Source organism: Crocuta crocuta, unplaced genomic scaffold, assembly GCF_008692635.1.
Source record: "Crocuta crocuta isolate KB4526 unplaced genomic scaffold, BGI_CrCroc_1.0 scaffold306, whole genome shotgun sequence".
NCBI lineage: Eukaryota > Metazoa > Chordata > Mammalia > Carnivora > Hyaenidae > Crocuta > Crocuta crocuta.
The window spans coordinates 1,977,832-1,994,117 of NW_027529630.1; the positions used below are offsets into that span (position 1 = coordinate 1,977,832).

Below are 16,286 nucleotides of genomic sequence, written 5' to 3' on the forward strand. Positions count from 1 at the left end.
CGTGGAGTGTGGGAGTGCGCCGGTGGGTCCGTGGTCGAACTTCGTCTCCACCAGAGCGTGGAGCTCCGGGAGCGCGATCGGACACCCCGGTGAGTGTGTGTCGGCGCATTTGGGAAAGTCTGAGAATCAGTGGGTGAGTGCGTGCGCCCCGGCGGGTCGAGTAGCCGAACCTGTGGGACTTGTTTGTGTGTGCGCTCTGATGTGAGCGCCCCGAGGCGTGGGACCGCCGCCAGAGACCCGCGAGCCCCTGGAGGCCAGCTGAGCCTTCTCAACCCAGGGGCACTCTGGGTGCCCACCCCGCCGGGGCCCGGTAAAACTGGGGGTGGGGGTTGGGACAGTGGCCTGGAAGAACAGTTAAGCCTCTATCGAGAGACTCTTAATCTGGCAGGCGGTGCTGTACGAAGGGTCAGTTTGGAGAAAGCGGTACCCTCCCTCAGCTCCCCAACTGGGGGCTGTCAGTGGCTGGTTGCTCCACTTCCCCCCAGGAGCCAGACCCAAGGGCCAGGCCCATCTGCGGATAAAAACTGCCAGTTTGGGAGTCTGGTGGTAGTTTCTTTCAGCATGGCATCCTCAGCTTCCCGGGGCCTACAGCCTGAGATGCGTGGTTCGTTTGGGGATCTAGGCTGGAATAATGGGGAGCTTTTGAGGGCTAGGGTGGGGCCCTGGTAAAATCTCAGTTATCTGTGTGCGGAGGGGTTGGGAAAGACAGTCTTGAAGTAGACAGGGTCGGTCCGCAAAAGCTCTCTGGAGACTCAGACCTATATTCCAATCCTGCTTTGGCCACTGTGTGACGTTCTCTGAGCCTTAGCAGTTTCATCTGTAAAAGGGGAATAATAAGATAGGGAACTTGAGGGCCGTTGTGTTGCTAATATGTGGGTCATGTTAAGTACCAGTGTTTTCCTGGGTAGGCTCACTGCTTGGCGATGGAGGTGGGGCCAATCCCTGGAGGGAACTTCCTGAAACCCAAAGAGCAACTATTCTCCTCCCTGGGCTAACAAAACCCAGCCTGAACCCCTTAGCCTAGGACTCAAGGCCTCCAAGAACTGCTTCTTGCCAACCTCTCCAGCCCCTCTCTTGCCTGACCCTTTTGCCCTCTAGTGATTGCATGTAGTTCTGCAACACACGCTAGGCAGTTTCTTGCTTTTGGCCCACTGCATATTCTATATGCTCACTGCCTGAAATGCCCTCCTACCCTCATCTTCCTCACTTGGAGAATTACCCAGCCTTGGGGCCCAGTTCAGATGCCTCCTCATTGGGGAAGCCTTCCTTGTTCCCACAGTTGGACTGGAGCATCTTCTGGCTCTTGAAAGTCCCAGGACTGACAGCCCTGGTTCCACCTTGGACTGATATGTATGGTCTCTGCCTCCTTCTTCCTTCACCAGAGATCTGGGGCCCCCTGGAGGGCAGAAACAGGCTGTCACTCATTTCTCTTTTGTCAGCACCCTGCACAGAGCTGAGCTGAACTGAGAGAGCACCAGCAGCCTTTATCCCCTGCCCCTGCCCCCAGCTTCCCCAGGGAAGGCATGTCCACAGTGGAGCTCCATGTCATCACAAAGAAGAGGAAACTAGAATCCAGTGATCAAGACAGGTGGCATAGGTTGTCAGAACAGTGTGTCCTGGAGGCACTACCAGACCCAGAGTGTACAAGCTGAAAACTTCGATTTCATCCTGAAAGCAATAGGGAGCCACGGAAGGCTTGTGAACAAGGAAGATTCATGGTCAAAGCAGCATTTCAGAAAGATCTTTCTGGCTGCAGCGTGGAGAATGGATTGAGTAGTGCTATACAAGGAGGTCAGATAGTGACACTAGAACCATCCAGGCATTACTTATATTCTGGGCCCTTGATCCCTTGGCCAAACACTTCCCTCAGACCTTAGATGCTCCTGCTGAGGAACTTGGGGACATCTAGGACTTTCTTCCCCCAGTGGGAGCCAGGAGTCCTGCAATTGATCTCATCCAAGCTCTTCCCCCAGCTTGCTGGGTGACCTTGGGGGGCAGCTCTTGCCCTGCCAGCCTCTAAAAGGAGGCCGGCACCACTAAAGTCCTGTGTTGAGAGTCTGTGTTTGGGGAGGCCCTGGCACAGAAGAATTCTCAATCTGTTCTTCCTGCCTTGGGCTGTCCTGGGGTCTAGCCAGAGAAGTTGGAGGATCACAGTGGGTGACCTTCATAAATGTCTGCCAAGCTGGGGCTGCAAAGTGAGGCTACGACCTCTCCATTCCTATTTTCTTCCTGCCCAGGATGCACAGTCTCTGAGGCTTCTGGATCCTCCAAGGTCCAGCTAAAAGTATGAGAAATCACCAAGGTCTCATGAGTGAGTGCTTTGATTTGGCTTCTTTTCTGGCTGTAGCCCTTAGAGAGGTCCCTGTGCCCCTCTAGGTTGTCAGCTGGCAATCTCTAAATTGGAACTGATGATCCTTGCCTCTTCAAATGCAAGGTTGCTATGACACTTTTTTTTTAATGTTTATTTTTGAGAGAGAATGTGAGCAGAGGAGGGCAGAGAGGGGCAGGGGACAGAGGATCCGAGGTGGACTCTGCACTGACAGTAAGAAGCCTGATGTGGGGCTTGAACCCAGGAACGGTGAGATCATGACCTGAGCCAAAGTCCAACACTCAACTGATTGAGCCCCTGAGGTGCCCCACTGTGATGCCTTAATTCTTAAGACAGTGGTCAGGAAAGGGCTTTGTAAGCTGTGGAGTGCAATGCACAGGGAGAAGTGTGATACTCAGAGACTTCTAAAGAAATGCATTTTGAAAATACTAGAACAAGGGTGCAGTAATAAGAGATTGACCTAGTTATTGGCATTTTAGCCACTGACTGCCTTCCTTTCCCTGTGCCCCCTCTGCAAAGATGGCTTACTAGTAACAGTTTATAGAAGTCTCTCATTTTATCAAATCTATCAACCCTGTGAAGGAGGGATTGTTATCCCCATTTTGCAGGTGAGGAAATAGAGGCTCAGAGAGTTCCCTTCCCAAGATCACAGAGTTGAGGTGAAAGCTAGGGCTTCTGCCTACCTGACCCAACTTACCTCTCTCCACTTAAGATAGAAGCTCTATCTGAGCTTCAGAGCTCCATCCTCTGGCTTTCAGGGTGAAAGAAGTTTGAATATTGCCCTGAAAATATGATTTTAGGTTTTGCTTGTGGCCTGGTTAACCACATTCCTCACAGGACCAGATCACCAGATCAGCTAGGCTTCTCTGGTGAAAAAAAAGTGGAGGCTCCCCTGGTGAAACCCTCTTTCTCCCAGAATTGTCTTCTGCAGGCCTGGCTGGTGCACCCCTTGGCCTATACCTTCCTCTTGGCTGCCTTTGGGTCCTCAGTCCTGGCCTGTCCCAGCCAGTGGGTCCTGTGGGGGAAGCAGGCTGTGGGGCCTTCCCTGACCTCTGTGCTCATCCTAGATGTCAGTTGCAGTACTAGGCCAGCTTGTTTTGTCTCTCTGTCCATATCACCCAGCACAGGTTGGGCACAGAGAAGGTGCCAGTGGGTGTTTGAGAAAGAATGGTTTGTGGAAATGGGTGTAGAAAGAGGAGGAGCTTGCTTCCTGGAGAGCTACAGTTGGTTCTTGAGCAGAGGCATTCCTCCACTTTCCAGTTACAGCATCTCCTAATCCTGGATATTTCTGGTCCAGGGTGAATGGCTAGAGTCCCGGATGGGAGTGTGGGCAGCCTGGGCCCTCCTGGGCAGCTGCTTCCTCTTTGGCCTTCCACCCTGGCACCCTGTCTAGGCCTTGGGCCCTAGAGCATAGACGGAAGGCCTCCTTCAAGCTTCTTGGAGCCCACATGACCCTCTCATCTCCCACCCCATCAGAGGAGGCTCCTGGTGTTGCTGTGGCTTCCTGGCAAGTGCCTAGCTTCCCCGGCTTGCTGCGGCTGTGCTGTGGGCCAGCGAGGATATTCCCCAACTCGCATAAAACCCAGGACCAAAGGATCCGCACCTCTCACTGGACCATTTTATGTGTAGTCTCCTCCTTGGTCTTTCTCCCTTTAGACTCCCCTGTCCTATCTACTTTACATGTGGCACCATCTTTGTCAAGGTCAACTCTGACTATGTCCTTCCCTGCTTAAGGCCTGCCACGGCACCCCATTCTAACCCTCAGGTTAGAAGCCAAGCACCTCAGCCTGGCATTCAAGGCTTTTCATGTGAGTCCCTCAGGCCCACACACATTCTGTGCTACCCACCCCTCCATACCAGCCTCACATGACCTCCTGGCCACACTATCACACCACTGTGTCTTTGCACATACTCTTTCTTCTGCTTTCAATGCCCTTCTAACTTTGTTGTCCATCTGACAAACTCCTAATCTTCCATTAAGTCCCAACTCAAATGACCCCTCCACTGAGCAGCTTTCCCTGACTGTCTCCTCAGGCCGGTTACGGGTTCCTCTGGGTTCCGTGGCTCCTGGGCTTCCCTTGGTCATGGCTTAATCACCCAAGTGGACTTTGTCCATGTCTGTGTCTTTCTCTGCATCTAGACTGGAGCTCCTGACCAAGTCTGATCTGAGTCTCTGATTTGGGGCACATGGGGGCACTGACAAGTGTCTGCTGAGACTTTATGGCTCCTGGGACAGTGATCTATGATTACATTACTCTGAGAGTGCAGACTCCTGTGGTTCTGAGAATCTCATAACCAAAGACTATGAGAAGCAGCAAGCAGAATTGAAGAAACACTTATCATTTACTCTCAGAACCAGAAACTCTTGGAACTGGACTGTCAGAACCAATGAACTGAGAATTCTGGAAGCACCCAGAGTAAGAAAATCTCAGAATGACAGACTTACTTGTATCCTGTTCTACACTTTCATCCTATTTTGTACCTTGGCTTCTCCATTCTTCCTTTTCTTTCCCATGCTACACTCTTCCTACTTCTCTCCCGACCTGACCACAGCCGCTTCCAAGAGCCTCCCCTGCCTACTCTGACCATGACTTCTGCCCCTCTGCCTGGTTACTGAGAAGGGTTTCTGTGTCTCTCAGCCAAGACAGGGAGATGCAGCCCCCACATCAGGACAGAGCATGATTTGCTAGCCACATGAATACTACCTGCCCCCTTGTCCTACTCCTTCCTCAGGAGCTGCCTGGTGTAGTGGTGATTCTCCCCATCTGATCGATGAAGAACTCCAGGCTCAGAGAGGGGAGCTGACTTGATCAAGATTGCACAGCATGGGTGGTTCTAAGTTGGAGCCTGAACCCAGGGTTCTTTCTTCTCAAGTCTGACTGGAGGCACTTGGATGTGATAGGTCAGGGTGGAGTCCAGGGCACCGTGGTTCTGAACTGGTTCCATTTAGCAGTGTATTTCTATAGCACTGTGCTGGGCTGCACTGTGCTGGGTCAGAGGAGGGACAGGTAGTTTGGAGCCCTGTTCTGGGGTGGGGGTGAAGGTGCTCAACCCTACACTGAATATAATTAGAACACCAGACCTTGAGTAAGGTCCTTCCTCTTAAGGAGTCTCAGTATCCTGATCTGTAAGGTAGGAGGCCAGCCTGGTTGATCTGAGACTCATGGACTCAGATGTTCTCCCTGTGCGTGGACCCCACAGCCAGGATTCTAGGGACTTCCTAGCGAGTGAGAGCCTCCCAGAGGGACCAGTGAACCCAGGGGCCTCCTGGAGGAGATTGCAGAGGCTTCACACTGCAACAGCACCTACTGATACCATCTGAGGTTCCCCCTCAGCTATTTCCCCAGATCAGCCCCAGTGTTGGTGGTGCAGAAAGCATATCAGGCAAGGCTGGAAGCGTATTGGCCTTCAGGCCTGTGGAGGACATTTGGGAGAGGGTGGAGGATAACTTCCAGGATCTTTCCTGTCTTCCTCTACTTGCCCTCAAGCCACAGGGATGACTGTCAGTTCCTGAGACATGCTATGTGATCTCTTGCTCTGGTTTTTGCTCACCCTACTCACCTTCTGTTTCCACTCACCTGACTCTTGTCCATCTTCCAAAATGTAGGTCAGGTGTCCTCTCCTCCAGGAAGCCTTCCCTTACCACCCCACCCCCAATTCCTGTTGGGGACCCTCTTGGCTGCTTCGACCCTGGTGCCTCTGCTTCCTTCAGCCCTGGTCACTCTGAATTATCATTGCCTGTTTCTGGGTCTTCTCCTATCCACCTCTACACCCACCACCTTGACAATGAGATCACAGAAGAGTCCAACTCACCATGGAGTCCCTAAGTGCCCTGTATGGGGACAGGCATAGATATGGCAAACCTTTATAAAGGATGAGTGAACTAAAGAGTATAGTTGGGTCTAGTTCCTTTTGGGGAGGGGGGTTCCCTGAACTGCCCTCCCTTCTAAGGATGGCCTTCAGGGTGGGACACTTGACCTATAGTCAGTCTGGCTCTGACCTCACTACTTTGCCCATAATTCCTATGGCTTTCCTGCCCCTCTCGTCTGGAATACTCCCATCCTTCCTGCCTTCACCACCTGCTGAAATCATCTTTTTAAACTATTTCATAAGATGAGTCAATCATCTCCTTTAATTATCTCAACAACCTTATGCAGTGCATACCCTTCTTAGATTGTAAGGAAATTAAGATTCAGGTTATGAAGCTGAGACCTTGTCCAGGTGCCACAGATGGGAATGGCAGAACTGGGATTTCCCAGCTGCGTAGTGCCTTCCCCTGCCCATCGATAGTGTTCTGGGTCCAGGACCTCTGTTTCCCCTCACTGCACCCCACCCCCAGCAGAGGCAGGCTGCAAGGGTTTCCAGAGTGGTGATGCATCACATTCCCCTGCCAGGCTGGACAGGGCCAGCCAGGTAGGCAGGTGAATGGGTAGCGCATTCATTCTGGAGCTGCCCTGGTGGAGAAGCTGGAATGTTGTCCAGCCACCCTGGAAATTCTGCAGTCTGCGCCTCGCCCTTCCTCATGGCTTTGAGTTAACCAGTCTGGGGCTACAAGGAGAAAGACTCAGCCCTTGGGTTCGGGCGGAGCCAGGCAGAGGGGCCAGGAGGTCTGCCCCTAACTCATTGGTGACCGTGGGTGAAATCTGGGGCTACCCTTTCTGGCCTTAGTTTGTTGTTGTTTTAACTGTGAAATGGGTACAATAACCATCACGGCAGTTTCACAATGAGGAAATACCAGGAAGAGTAGATTCTAGCCCTGCCACTAGGGTGTTCCCTCTGGCAGAGAACTGACCAGACAGACAGAGCCATGGGGCTCAAAGAGGGCTGGTCAGGAAGCTTCCCGGAGCAGAGGATCTGGGCTGTGGAGGGTAGGAGGTAATGATCAGGGGCACGGCTCCTGCAGGCACACAGATCAAGGCTGCTCTGCAGTTTACTAGCTTTGGGACCCTGGAGAGATTATTTAGCTTCTCTGAGCTTCTCAGGCTTAAATGAAAAGAGGTCTATAAAGCCAACTAATATGGAGGCTGACACAGAGAAAGCACTCAACTCTTACTATAATATATATGTTGAAGATAAGGGAGGGTGTCCCTGAGTGAAGATACGACCATGGGACTGCTTTTGCTGTGCTTGAGACAGGAAGATGAGACTGGAGGCAGAGAGGAAGAATTGTCTACAGGGGTGTCAGGGACCAGGTTAGCCAGGGCCTTGAATGCCAGGCTCAGGAGCTTGGATGTTAGCCTGAGGGCAATAGGGAGCCATGGAAGGGTTTTGAGCTCAACAGTGTATGGTCAGGTTTGTGTTTAAGGAAGACCTGTGATTGCGGTATGAAAGATGGTTAGGAGGGACGGGGTGGAGGCAAGGAGATAAGTGAGTAGGCTGTGCAATGGCCTGGAAGAGAAACACAAGCCTGAGGCTATGGGGTGGGGGAGTGGCATGTCTGAGCCACGCACTGGTTGTACTGACAGGGTTTGGTGAGCATTGGGTTACACGTGGGTGGGAGAGAGATACATTGTCAGGGATATATTAGAAGTTTGAAGTGTGGAAGGACGGGTGGTAGAGATTTTTCTCAGAAATGGGAGAATGGCTTTGAGGAAGTGCTGTGCTTCACCTTAGTCTGTGGAATGAAGGCACCTCTTAAGGAGAAGATGGGGTGAAAGGTGAACCTCTTTCGTCACTGGACTCTGGAGCAGGTTGGCAAATGGCTACCAGCCCACTGCCCCATGTCAGCCTGAGACTCCTGGGGCAAGGTGGGCTGGGAAAGCAGTGGCCTAGGGGCATTCCCCCGTGCCACACCTCCTGTCCTGTTCTTGCAGCCAGCCTCCTCCTCTCCTCTTCCCACTTCCTTCCTCCATGCTTGCACTTTGCTTCCAGCCTGGAGACCTGGCTTCAACTGTCTCAGACACCCCCCACCGCCCCGCCACCCCATTACAGGGAAATGAAACGGATGGAAAGAGGAAGGGAATGTTCTTTTTTCCCCCTATAATAAGTCTGAGGTTCTGGAGGATGCTGGGACTTGCACATACAGAGGGCTCCCTCCACCACGTAACCATCCCCTGAATGCAACCTTGTGGCTGGTGTGTGTGAGGGCCTCCCAGACAAGACAAAAGCCAGGGCCAGAATTCAGGCCTGCATTCCAATCTTGGCTCTGTCCCTGGCTTATGGTGAGGACTTGTGACAGAGCCTCAGTTGCCTCCTCTGCCAAATGGGAGTTTAGTGCAGGGGGTTTCTAAAGGCTGTTCCAGTCCCTATCTAGAACAGTGTGTGTGTGTGTGTGTGTGTGCGCGTGCGTGCGCACGCACGCATGCATGTACATGCTGTGTATACATCTGTGACTGTGTATGTCTCCATGTATCTGGGTATTTGTGTATGTCCATGCCTCTGTGTGTTCATGTGTGTTTACGACATCTATGGAGGAATTATTAGAGGTAGGACAGGGGAGGGTGTGTGTTCCAAGGAGAGACAGAGCTTGAACAAAACTGTATGGGCAGAAGTACTATTGAGTGGATACCGGGCAAGGAGGGTATTGACTGGTTCCGATTCTAGGGACTGAAGCACAGACCAGGACAGAGGGAAGAAGCACTGAAGGCTCAGCTCAGCTCTGCAGGATGTGGGGGAGACCTTTCCCAGCAGAGCCCCACTCCTATGGAAGGGGGTGACTGGGGAAGGAGGCTGGGAACAACCATCCCTAGAACATGTGAGCTGAGGGTAGACGGCCAGGGTGTGTGGGTGGGCAGAGCGCACTCCCCCTGGGACAGACAAACACCCCAGTGCTTCGCCTTTTGGACCAAGGTTGAAGCACAGGAGGCAGGCATGGGAGGGCTCCGCCTGGCTGACTTCCTGCAACCTGGAACTCAAGAGCCCGTGCTGTTTCCGCCTCCCACAGAGTCCACAGCACTGTCCGCCCTGAGAAATGCTGGAAGCTGGGTACAGCCCCAGACCTGAGGACCTGTTTTTCCTGTTTCCTGAAGAATTCCCTGCATCCTGGTCCAGGCCTCTGCATTCATGAATGAGGAACCTGAGAGGGCTCTGAGCATCCTGACTGTGAGAGCCGGGGCTGGTCAGGTATGGGCGTGGGAGGTCAGGGTCCACTGGCTGGGTGGCTCGCTTGTGCATGTGTATATGCTGAGCCAGGATTCCATCCAGGGGACCCCCACCCTGCTTTCTCATCCCAGGCTATCATGAATTCAGGCTTCAGAGCCAGGGAGCCCTAGTGTCAAGCCCATTTTTTCCAATTCTTGACACTGTGATCTTGAATAAATAGCTTAACCTCTATGGCAGTATTTCCTGAGGAGTGAGGTGGGGGGTGGGGGGTTTCTGCAAGGAAGCTGTTCAGCTCAGGTTTGGCCCCTACAAAGTAAGGTATTGGGGGTAGGGAGCACCAGGACCCGGGGTTCCTGACTCAGACTGATCTATGACCTGAGCCAGGGATGAGTGAGATAAAAGCATGTGCTTGGTTCAGCCAGCTGACCCACCTACAGAATGCCTAGGTCCAATTCCCCTCTCCTGGCATTTCCCTGGCCTGTCCAGAGAAGGGCAGGACTCTTGAGAGGCAGTCTAGGGGCCTGACTAGGGCAGGAGCAGGCCCAGGTTAGCTGGTCCCCAGGAGTGCTCCCTAGGAGGCCACCTGGGGTCAGCAGCTGAGAAATCTTTAAGTGTCAGGACAACTCTGGGAGGCCCTCAGAGGAATAAGGGAAAGGAAGGCAACTGCCATGAGGCTCAGTTTCTCTGGACTCCCATATCTTCTTGTGCTTGCTTGCTTGCTTGCTTGCTTCATTCATTCATTCATTCATTCTCTCACTCATGTCATACCTGCTTTGGATCAGGCCTCTTACTGATGATTGGGACAGAAAAAAGAATCAGGTGGAGCGAGGCTTCTAGAAACACCTGTAATGGTTGGGGTTTCTAGAGGGTGGAAAGATAAATTCCAAACAGGGTGTGAGGAGTGTCTGGGATGGTAGAGTGGGAGAGCTTCAGAGATGAAGTGACATTTGAGAAGAGCATTGAGGGATGGGCATGATGGAGTACGGTGTGAATGGGTTCTGGAAGGGCTGTCCAGGCAGAAAGAGTAGCCTGAGCAAAGGCAGGGAAGGCTGGTAGGGCACTTACAGGGGTAGAGCCAGCCAGACCTGGGCACAGAGGGGCTGACAAATGGTGTTGGACAAGATGGGAGCTGTTTCTAGGGTGAGAGACCCTGGGGTAGGACCCCAAGGATATGGGGGGTAAGGAGAGAGCCGAGGGAGAGGGCTGCAGATTGGGCTGTCTTCATAAGTAGGGGCTGGAGGGGCAAAGGAGTGGGCAGGAAAGATGTACTCACAGGTTGATGGGCCAGCCAGTGGAGGGAGAGGACAGGCAGGGTCAGTCTGGAAGGGAGCCACAGCAATGGAGTCCTCAGCTGTCCTGGGAGGGTAGAGGCCAGGATGTCTTAAAACAGGTGCAAAGAACAGCTTCCAAGGCTCAGGAGAAACTTAGGGAAGTCTCCACCCCTCTCCCCAGCATCACAGATTCCGCCCTTGCCCCTTGCTTATTAGCAAGAAACTCTTTGTGTAGAGATGCTGACAATGGCTGGAGGGCTGGGGGGTGGGGGAGGACCCTGACCCAAAGGAGAGACCCTCCAGGCCTAGGCACTGGGGCAGGAGCAGAGCATCCTGCTGGGTGTGTGGGGCAGAGCATCTCATGGGGATTTAGGGCTCCAATTCTCTAAGGCTGGGGGATTCAGCCCATTAGAGGTCTGAGCCTCAGGAGGGCAGGATATGCCTGATGTCACCTGGGGTTCTGTGGCAGAGCTGGACACCCCAAGCCAGCGTCCCCAAGGGAGAGGGAATATGACCCCTCCACAGCTCTTCAGTCTCAGTCAGGCCTCCATGCTTCTCCTGTAGCTGCTGGGAGTCAGCAACTCCCAGCCCACCTCCCAAAGTGCTGGATCGGATGGTCCCAGCCTTTGCCCTTCCCCACATCCCATGACACCCCTTCAGGGCACCCCACATTTACCATGTCTGACAATGAGTGCCTCTGTCCCCATACGTGCTCCTCCCCCTGACTCCTGAGCCAGACACCCTGCCCCTCCCCCACCAGACTCCTTCTGGGCCAGACTCTCTGGCCTTCCTCCCTAACCCTCCACATCTCTCCCCTCACAAGGTCCCCAGGCCTGGCCCCAGGTTGGGCCTTAGCACCAGTCCCCTGGCCCACCACACTCACACACTAGCCTCCAGTGAGGACCTTCTGAAGATTCCTGAAGATTTAAGGAAAAGGCCACATTTGGGCTGAGCCTTATAGCTCATACCACCACAGTGTACCTACTGTGTGCCAGGCACTGCTCCAAACATTTCACATAAATTACTCGATCCTCACAGCAGTTGTATGATGTAGTTTCTATTGATCACCTCATTTTACAGATGAGAAAACAAAGGTGGTCTAGCTCCAGAGGCCAGGATCTTAATCACTGGAGTTTGTTGAGCTGAATGATAAAAAGCTGTAATTCCAACAGGTGGAGATGAGGGGTGTGAATGGATTCCAGGTTGAAGGAGCACCATGAGCTAGGGCTGGGAGGGAAAAGTGTTGGATGCATTTAGGACACTGCCGGTCACAGAGGATGGGGCTGGGGAGGCTCACAGAGGCTGGGTTATGAAAACATCCAGTACCAGACTGAGGAGGAGTGGGGTTTTCTCCTGAGAAGGCAGAGGGTTTCGAGCAAGGGAATGACTTCGCCTTCATGGAGAGCCCTCCCCACCTTCTTGGACTGGGGGGGACTGAGGCTAGAGGCAGGGAGGCAGGTGCAGTGGCTCTGCCAGCAAGGGTGGAGGCAACACTGGGCTGCATGGAGAAGGGGTGGGATGCAGGAGATGCTTGCATGTCGGGGCCTCAGTCCTGGCTCAGGGCAAGGGCATCCTCAGAGCTCAGCCTGGCATTCCCTATGGGGGGGGGCAGCTGCCTCTGCTCCACTTGGCACCACACAGCCTCCCTGAATTCTCACCCTGGAGCAGCCCTGGATCCTTGGGGAGGAACCTGTGTCAGTGGGAGGCAGATGCATGCTCTGGGTTGCTCTTCTGCTGACAATAGGAGATGGGGACAATTCTGGGGTGCGGGGTAGGGTGTGGAGAGAGAAGGGGCCTAATCTCAACTGCAGGGGCCCTGAACTATGACTGGGAGGCCAGGCTGGACAGGAAGCTCACGGTCTGAGGGAATGAATATCCCTGGCCCTATAGAATCTCCAAGCCCCAACCTCTCAGGACCTCAGGTTCCAAGATGAAGGGAGCTGTACTGCCCCAGACACCTAAAATGTAGAGAACTCACACATTATCTGCCCCCTCTGTCCTCCCAGACGTACCTACACACAGGACACAAGCCTTTCTGCAGCTAGAAGAGATGCTGGCATACCCCCAGCACAAGGAGTTCACTACCGCCTTCCTACAGCCCCCTCCACTGTAGGATGCACCGGATGAATTGCAGCCATCCCTAACCATGTGTCCTTCACCAAATTACTTGAATGATCAGTGTCTCAGCCTCTTTATTGGAAAACTGGGCCTGATAACCTGATTCCCAGAAACATGTTGTAAAGATGAAATGAAGTGACATTTATAAAGCACACATGGTAGCAGGGTTTGAAAAATAGCAGCTCCCCTGGCCCCTTCCCACCGTTGGAAAGGTATTCTTTGTGTTTGTCCCAAACCTGCCTACCTGCTATGATTTCCAGCCTGCGTCTGGGATCTTGGGGCACATCTTTGCCCTCCAGGCTGGGCTCTCTGTCCCCTGCTCCCCTCTGAGAGAGAGCTCTTAGTGGTCACATTGGTGGGGATAAGGAGATGAGGAAGATGGACACCCTGTGCTCCAGGTACTCACTCTATGGGCAGTCAGGCCCTGTGGGTACATATTAGGTGCCCACTAGGGACAAGGTAAGAGACCATCAAGATAGTGGTGGTGTGTGAAGGGAAGCTGGGTAGGTATGAGGGAAGCTGAATTTGCTGCACAAAAGAAGTCCCCCTCCCATTCTCACCTCTGCCCCAAACTTCCCTGGAATCTTTAGGAGGGTCACTCTCCCATCTGGTAAGTTCACAGGCCAGGGAGCAGGACTGCTGTTTACAAGTGCAGAGAGTGCCACAATATAGGAGTACCTAAAAACTGTTTGCTGAGAGATTAATGAATGACTAAAGAGGAAGACCCTTGGAAATACTCCCTCAAATACCAAAAATCCCAGGCACAGGGCCAGAGCCTCTCAGAGGGCGGAAAGATGAGCTAAAGGAAAGAGCTTTCTAATAATTCCAGCAAGGTAGAGGCTGCCCACTGGCCAGTGAGTGCTGCATGTGAGGTGGAGCCAGCCAGCCTTATAGGCCCCTTTCTGTGAATCTGAGATGACACTGCTCTGGGGCCCCCAGATCCTCAGATTCTAGAGCTCGGATCCTCCATCTAGAACTCTGTGCTCCCAAGGTTCTAGAGCTGGGTTGCCAATCTTAAAAAAAAGCCAGTGGTAACTGTTTTTGGCTTTGGATAATATATGGTCTTTGTCACAACTATTCAACTCTTTGTAAATAAGACGGGTATGATTGTGTTCCAATCAAGCTTTTTTTTTTTTTTTTAACAGAAACAGACTGGTGGGCTGCATCTGGCCCTCAGGATGTAGTGTGCTTACCCCTGTTGTGAAGTTTTAGAGGTGTGTGGCCCTGATACCCATAGACCTCATGCATTCTCAAAGTTCCAGGGTTCCAAGGTTCTGAGCCCTCTGGGTCCAGGGAGAGAGCAAGGTCAGGTGGCTGCAAAGGCCTTGATTGTGGTGGCACAGACCTTAACCGAGGGAATCTGTGGGTGCTTGGGGCCCCTCCTGGCCCTGGTCAGGTGGGTGTGTCAGGTCTCTCTGCTGAGCCCCGGTCGTGACCCTCATAGCTGTTCTCCCCATCCACCCTCTTCCCTTTAGGGCAATGGCCACAGCCCTGGGCCACTGGAACAGCACCATCAATGACACCTTGGATGGGGACGAGCTGGGCTACAAGTGCCGCTTCAATGAGGACTTCAAATACGTGCTGCTGCCTGTGTCCTATGGCGTGGTGTGTGTGCTGGGGCTGTGCCTGAACGCCGTGGCGCTCTACATCTTCCTGTGCCGCCTCAAGACCTGGAACGCGTCCACCACGTACATGTTCCACCTGGCTGTGTCTGATGCGCTGTACGCAGCCTCCCTGCCACTGCTGGTCTATTACTACGCCCGCGGAGACCACTGGCCCTTCAGCATAGTGCTCTGCAAGCTGGTGCGCTTCCTCTTCTACACCAACCTTTACTGCAGCATCTTCTTCCTCACGTGCATCAGCGTGCACCGATGCCTGGGGGTCCTGTGCCCACTGCGCTCGCTGCGCTGGGGCCGGGCCCGCTATGCCCGCCGGGTGGCAGCTGCCGTGTGGGTGCTGGTGCTGGCCTGCCAGTCACCTGTGCTCTACTTCGTCACCACCAGTGTGCGAGGTGGCCGCATTACCTGCCACGACACCTCAGCACCCGAGCTCTTCAGCCAGTTTGTGGCCTACAGCTCTGTCATGTTGGGCCTGCTCTTCGCAGTGCCCTTTGCCATCATCCTAGTCTGCTATGTGCTTATGGCTCGGCGGCTGTTGAAGCCAGCCTACGGGACCTCTGGAGGCCTGCCGAGGGCCAAGCGCAAGTCGGTGCGCACCATTGCCGTGGTGCTGGCTGTCTTCGCCCTCTGCTTCCTGCCTTTCCATGTCACCCGCACCCTCTACTACTCCTTCCGCTCCCTGGACCTCAGCTGTCACACCCTCAATGCCATCAACATGGCTTACAAGATCACCCGGCCGCTGGCCAGTGCCAACAGTTGCCTTGACCCTGTGCTCTACTTCCTGGCTGGGCAGAGGCTTGTGCGCTTTGCCCGGGATGCCAAGCCATCCGCAGACCCTGCTCCTACTGCCCCAGCTCACCGCAGACGGGGCCTGCACAGGTTGGACAGAAGTGACCTCAAGAGGACAAAAGATGTGTCAACCAGCAGTGAGGACTCTAGGCGGACAGAGTCCACGCCAGCTGGTAGTGAGAACACTAAGGACATCCGGCTGTAGGACCTGAACCCCTTGGGCCTGTGCAAGTTAATATGGGGTGGGGGAGCGGGGAGGCTGTGGGGACTAGGATTTCTTCAGCTAGGATAGTCTCCCTAGATATGACCCATTAGTGACTCATGCCTGATGGTCAAGGGAGCCATGACCTCAGTGCTCTGTCACTTGGCAGAATGTTCTCTATAGTCCAGAGATCTTAAAGGTCCCTACAACCCCAGTCACCATTTGTATGTGTGAGCTGGGGAATAAGGCTTCATGAAAGCCAAGGGTAAGGAGCCAGTGCTGCTCCTGGCCTGACTCCCACATAATTAGCTGGCTGTGCCCCGCAAGGTTTCTAGGCTGGAGCCCAGCCTGATCAAGTCAAATGGAGAAACAGGCCCGGAGAGGAAAGTGACTTAACCAAGGTCACATGGTCTGGGCCTGAGTTACTTGGGATGGGTGGGGTTTCAGTTGGCCAGAGGACCCTGGTAAGGATCCAAGCTGAGCCAGAGCTTCTCACATAGGGGCTGAGGGCAGGTCTGGATGCCACAGTGGACAGACCTCTGAGGAGCATCCCCATCACAGGAGATGAATGTAACATCTGGGGACTGATGTCATAAACCCATCTGGAGGCTTCCCTGGCCTGAGAGCCAGTTCGAGGCTGTAACTTCTACTGAAGTGTTGTTGCCTCCTGTGTTGTGCCCTATTGTGTGGTTTGAGGATGAGGATACAGTCTAAGAAGCTCTCACCATCCACGCTGGAGTCCTTTTTCCACCCTGTACTCTTCTGCCACCTGCCTTCCCACTCGCTGCCTCAGTTGTAGTGTCACGTAGGGATTCCCTCTCCAAACCCCAGTCATCCCTCACTTTAAAGCTAACTGGCTTTTGTGCCTGGCTCTGCTGGGTGCAGACAGGAGTCAGATGGGGTCCCGTCCTTGGGAT

The 16,286-nt window shown here is 53.6% G+C and overlaps 1 protein-coding gene across 2 annotated transcripts; it reads left to right on the forward strand.

Moving 5' to 3' along the window:
• Positions 1–26: 26 nt before the first annotated feature.
• Positions 27–15,390, forward strand: P2RY2 (purinergic receptor P2Y2). 2 transcript variants are annotated; one of them, XM_077762167.1, is made up of 3 exons: positions 27–89; positions 9,213–9,391; positions 14,235–15,390. In XM_077762167.1, exon 3 carries the CDS (start codon positions 14,239–14,241, stop codon positions 15,370–15,372), a length of 1,134 nt encoding a protein of 377 aa, XP_077618293.1. In that variant the 5' UTR covers positions 27–89; positions 9,213–9,391; positions 14,235–14,238; the 3' UTR covers positions 15,373–15,390. The 2 variants fall into 2 exon arrangements, with proteins under 2 accessions (XP_077618293.1, XP_077618294.1); XM_077762168.1 differs by having other exon boundaries at positions 9,213–9,370.
• The last annotated feature ends 896 nt before the right edge of the window (positions 15,391–16,286 follow it).

Coding starts and splice junctions, on each gene's coding strand:
- P2RY2 (XM_077762167.1), top strand. CDS start 14,239: ATGGCCACAGCCCTGGGCCACTGGAACAGCACCATCAATGACACCTTG.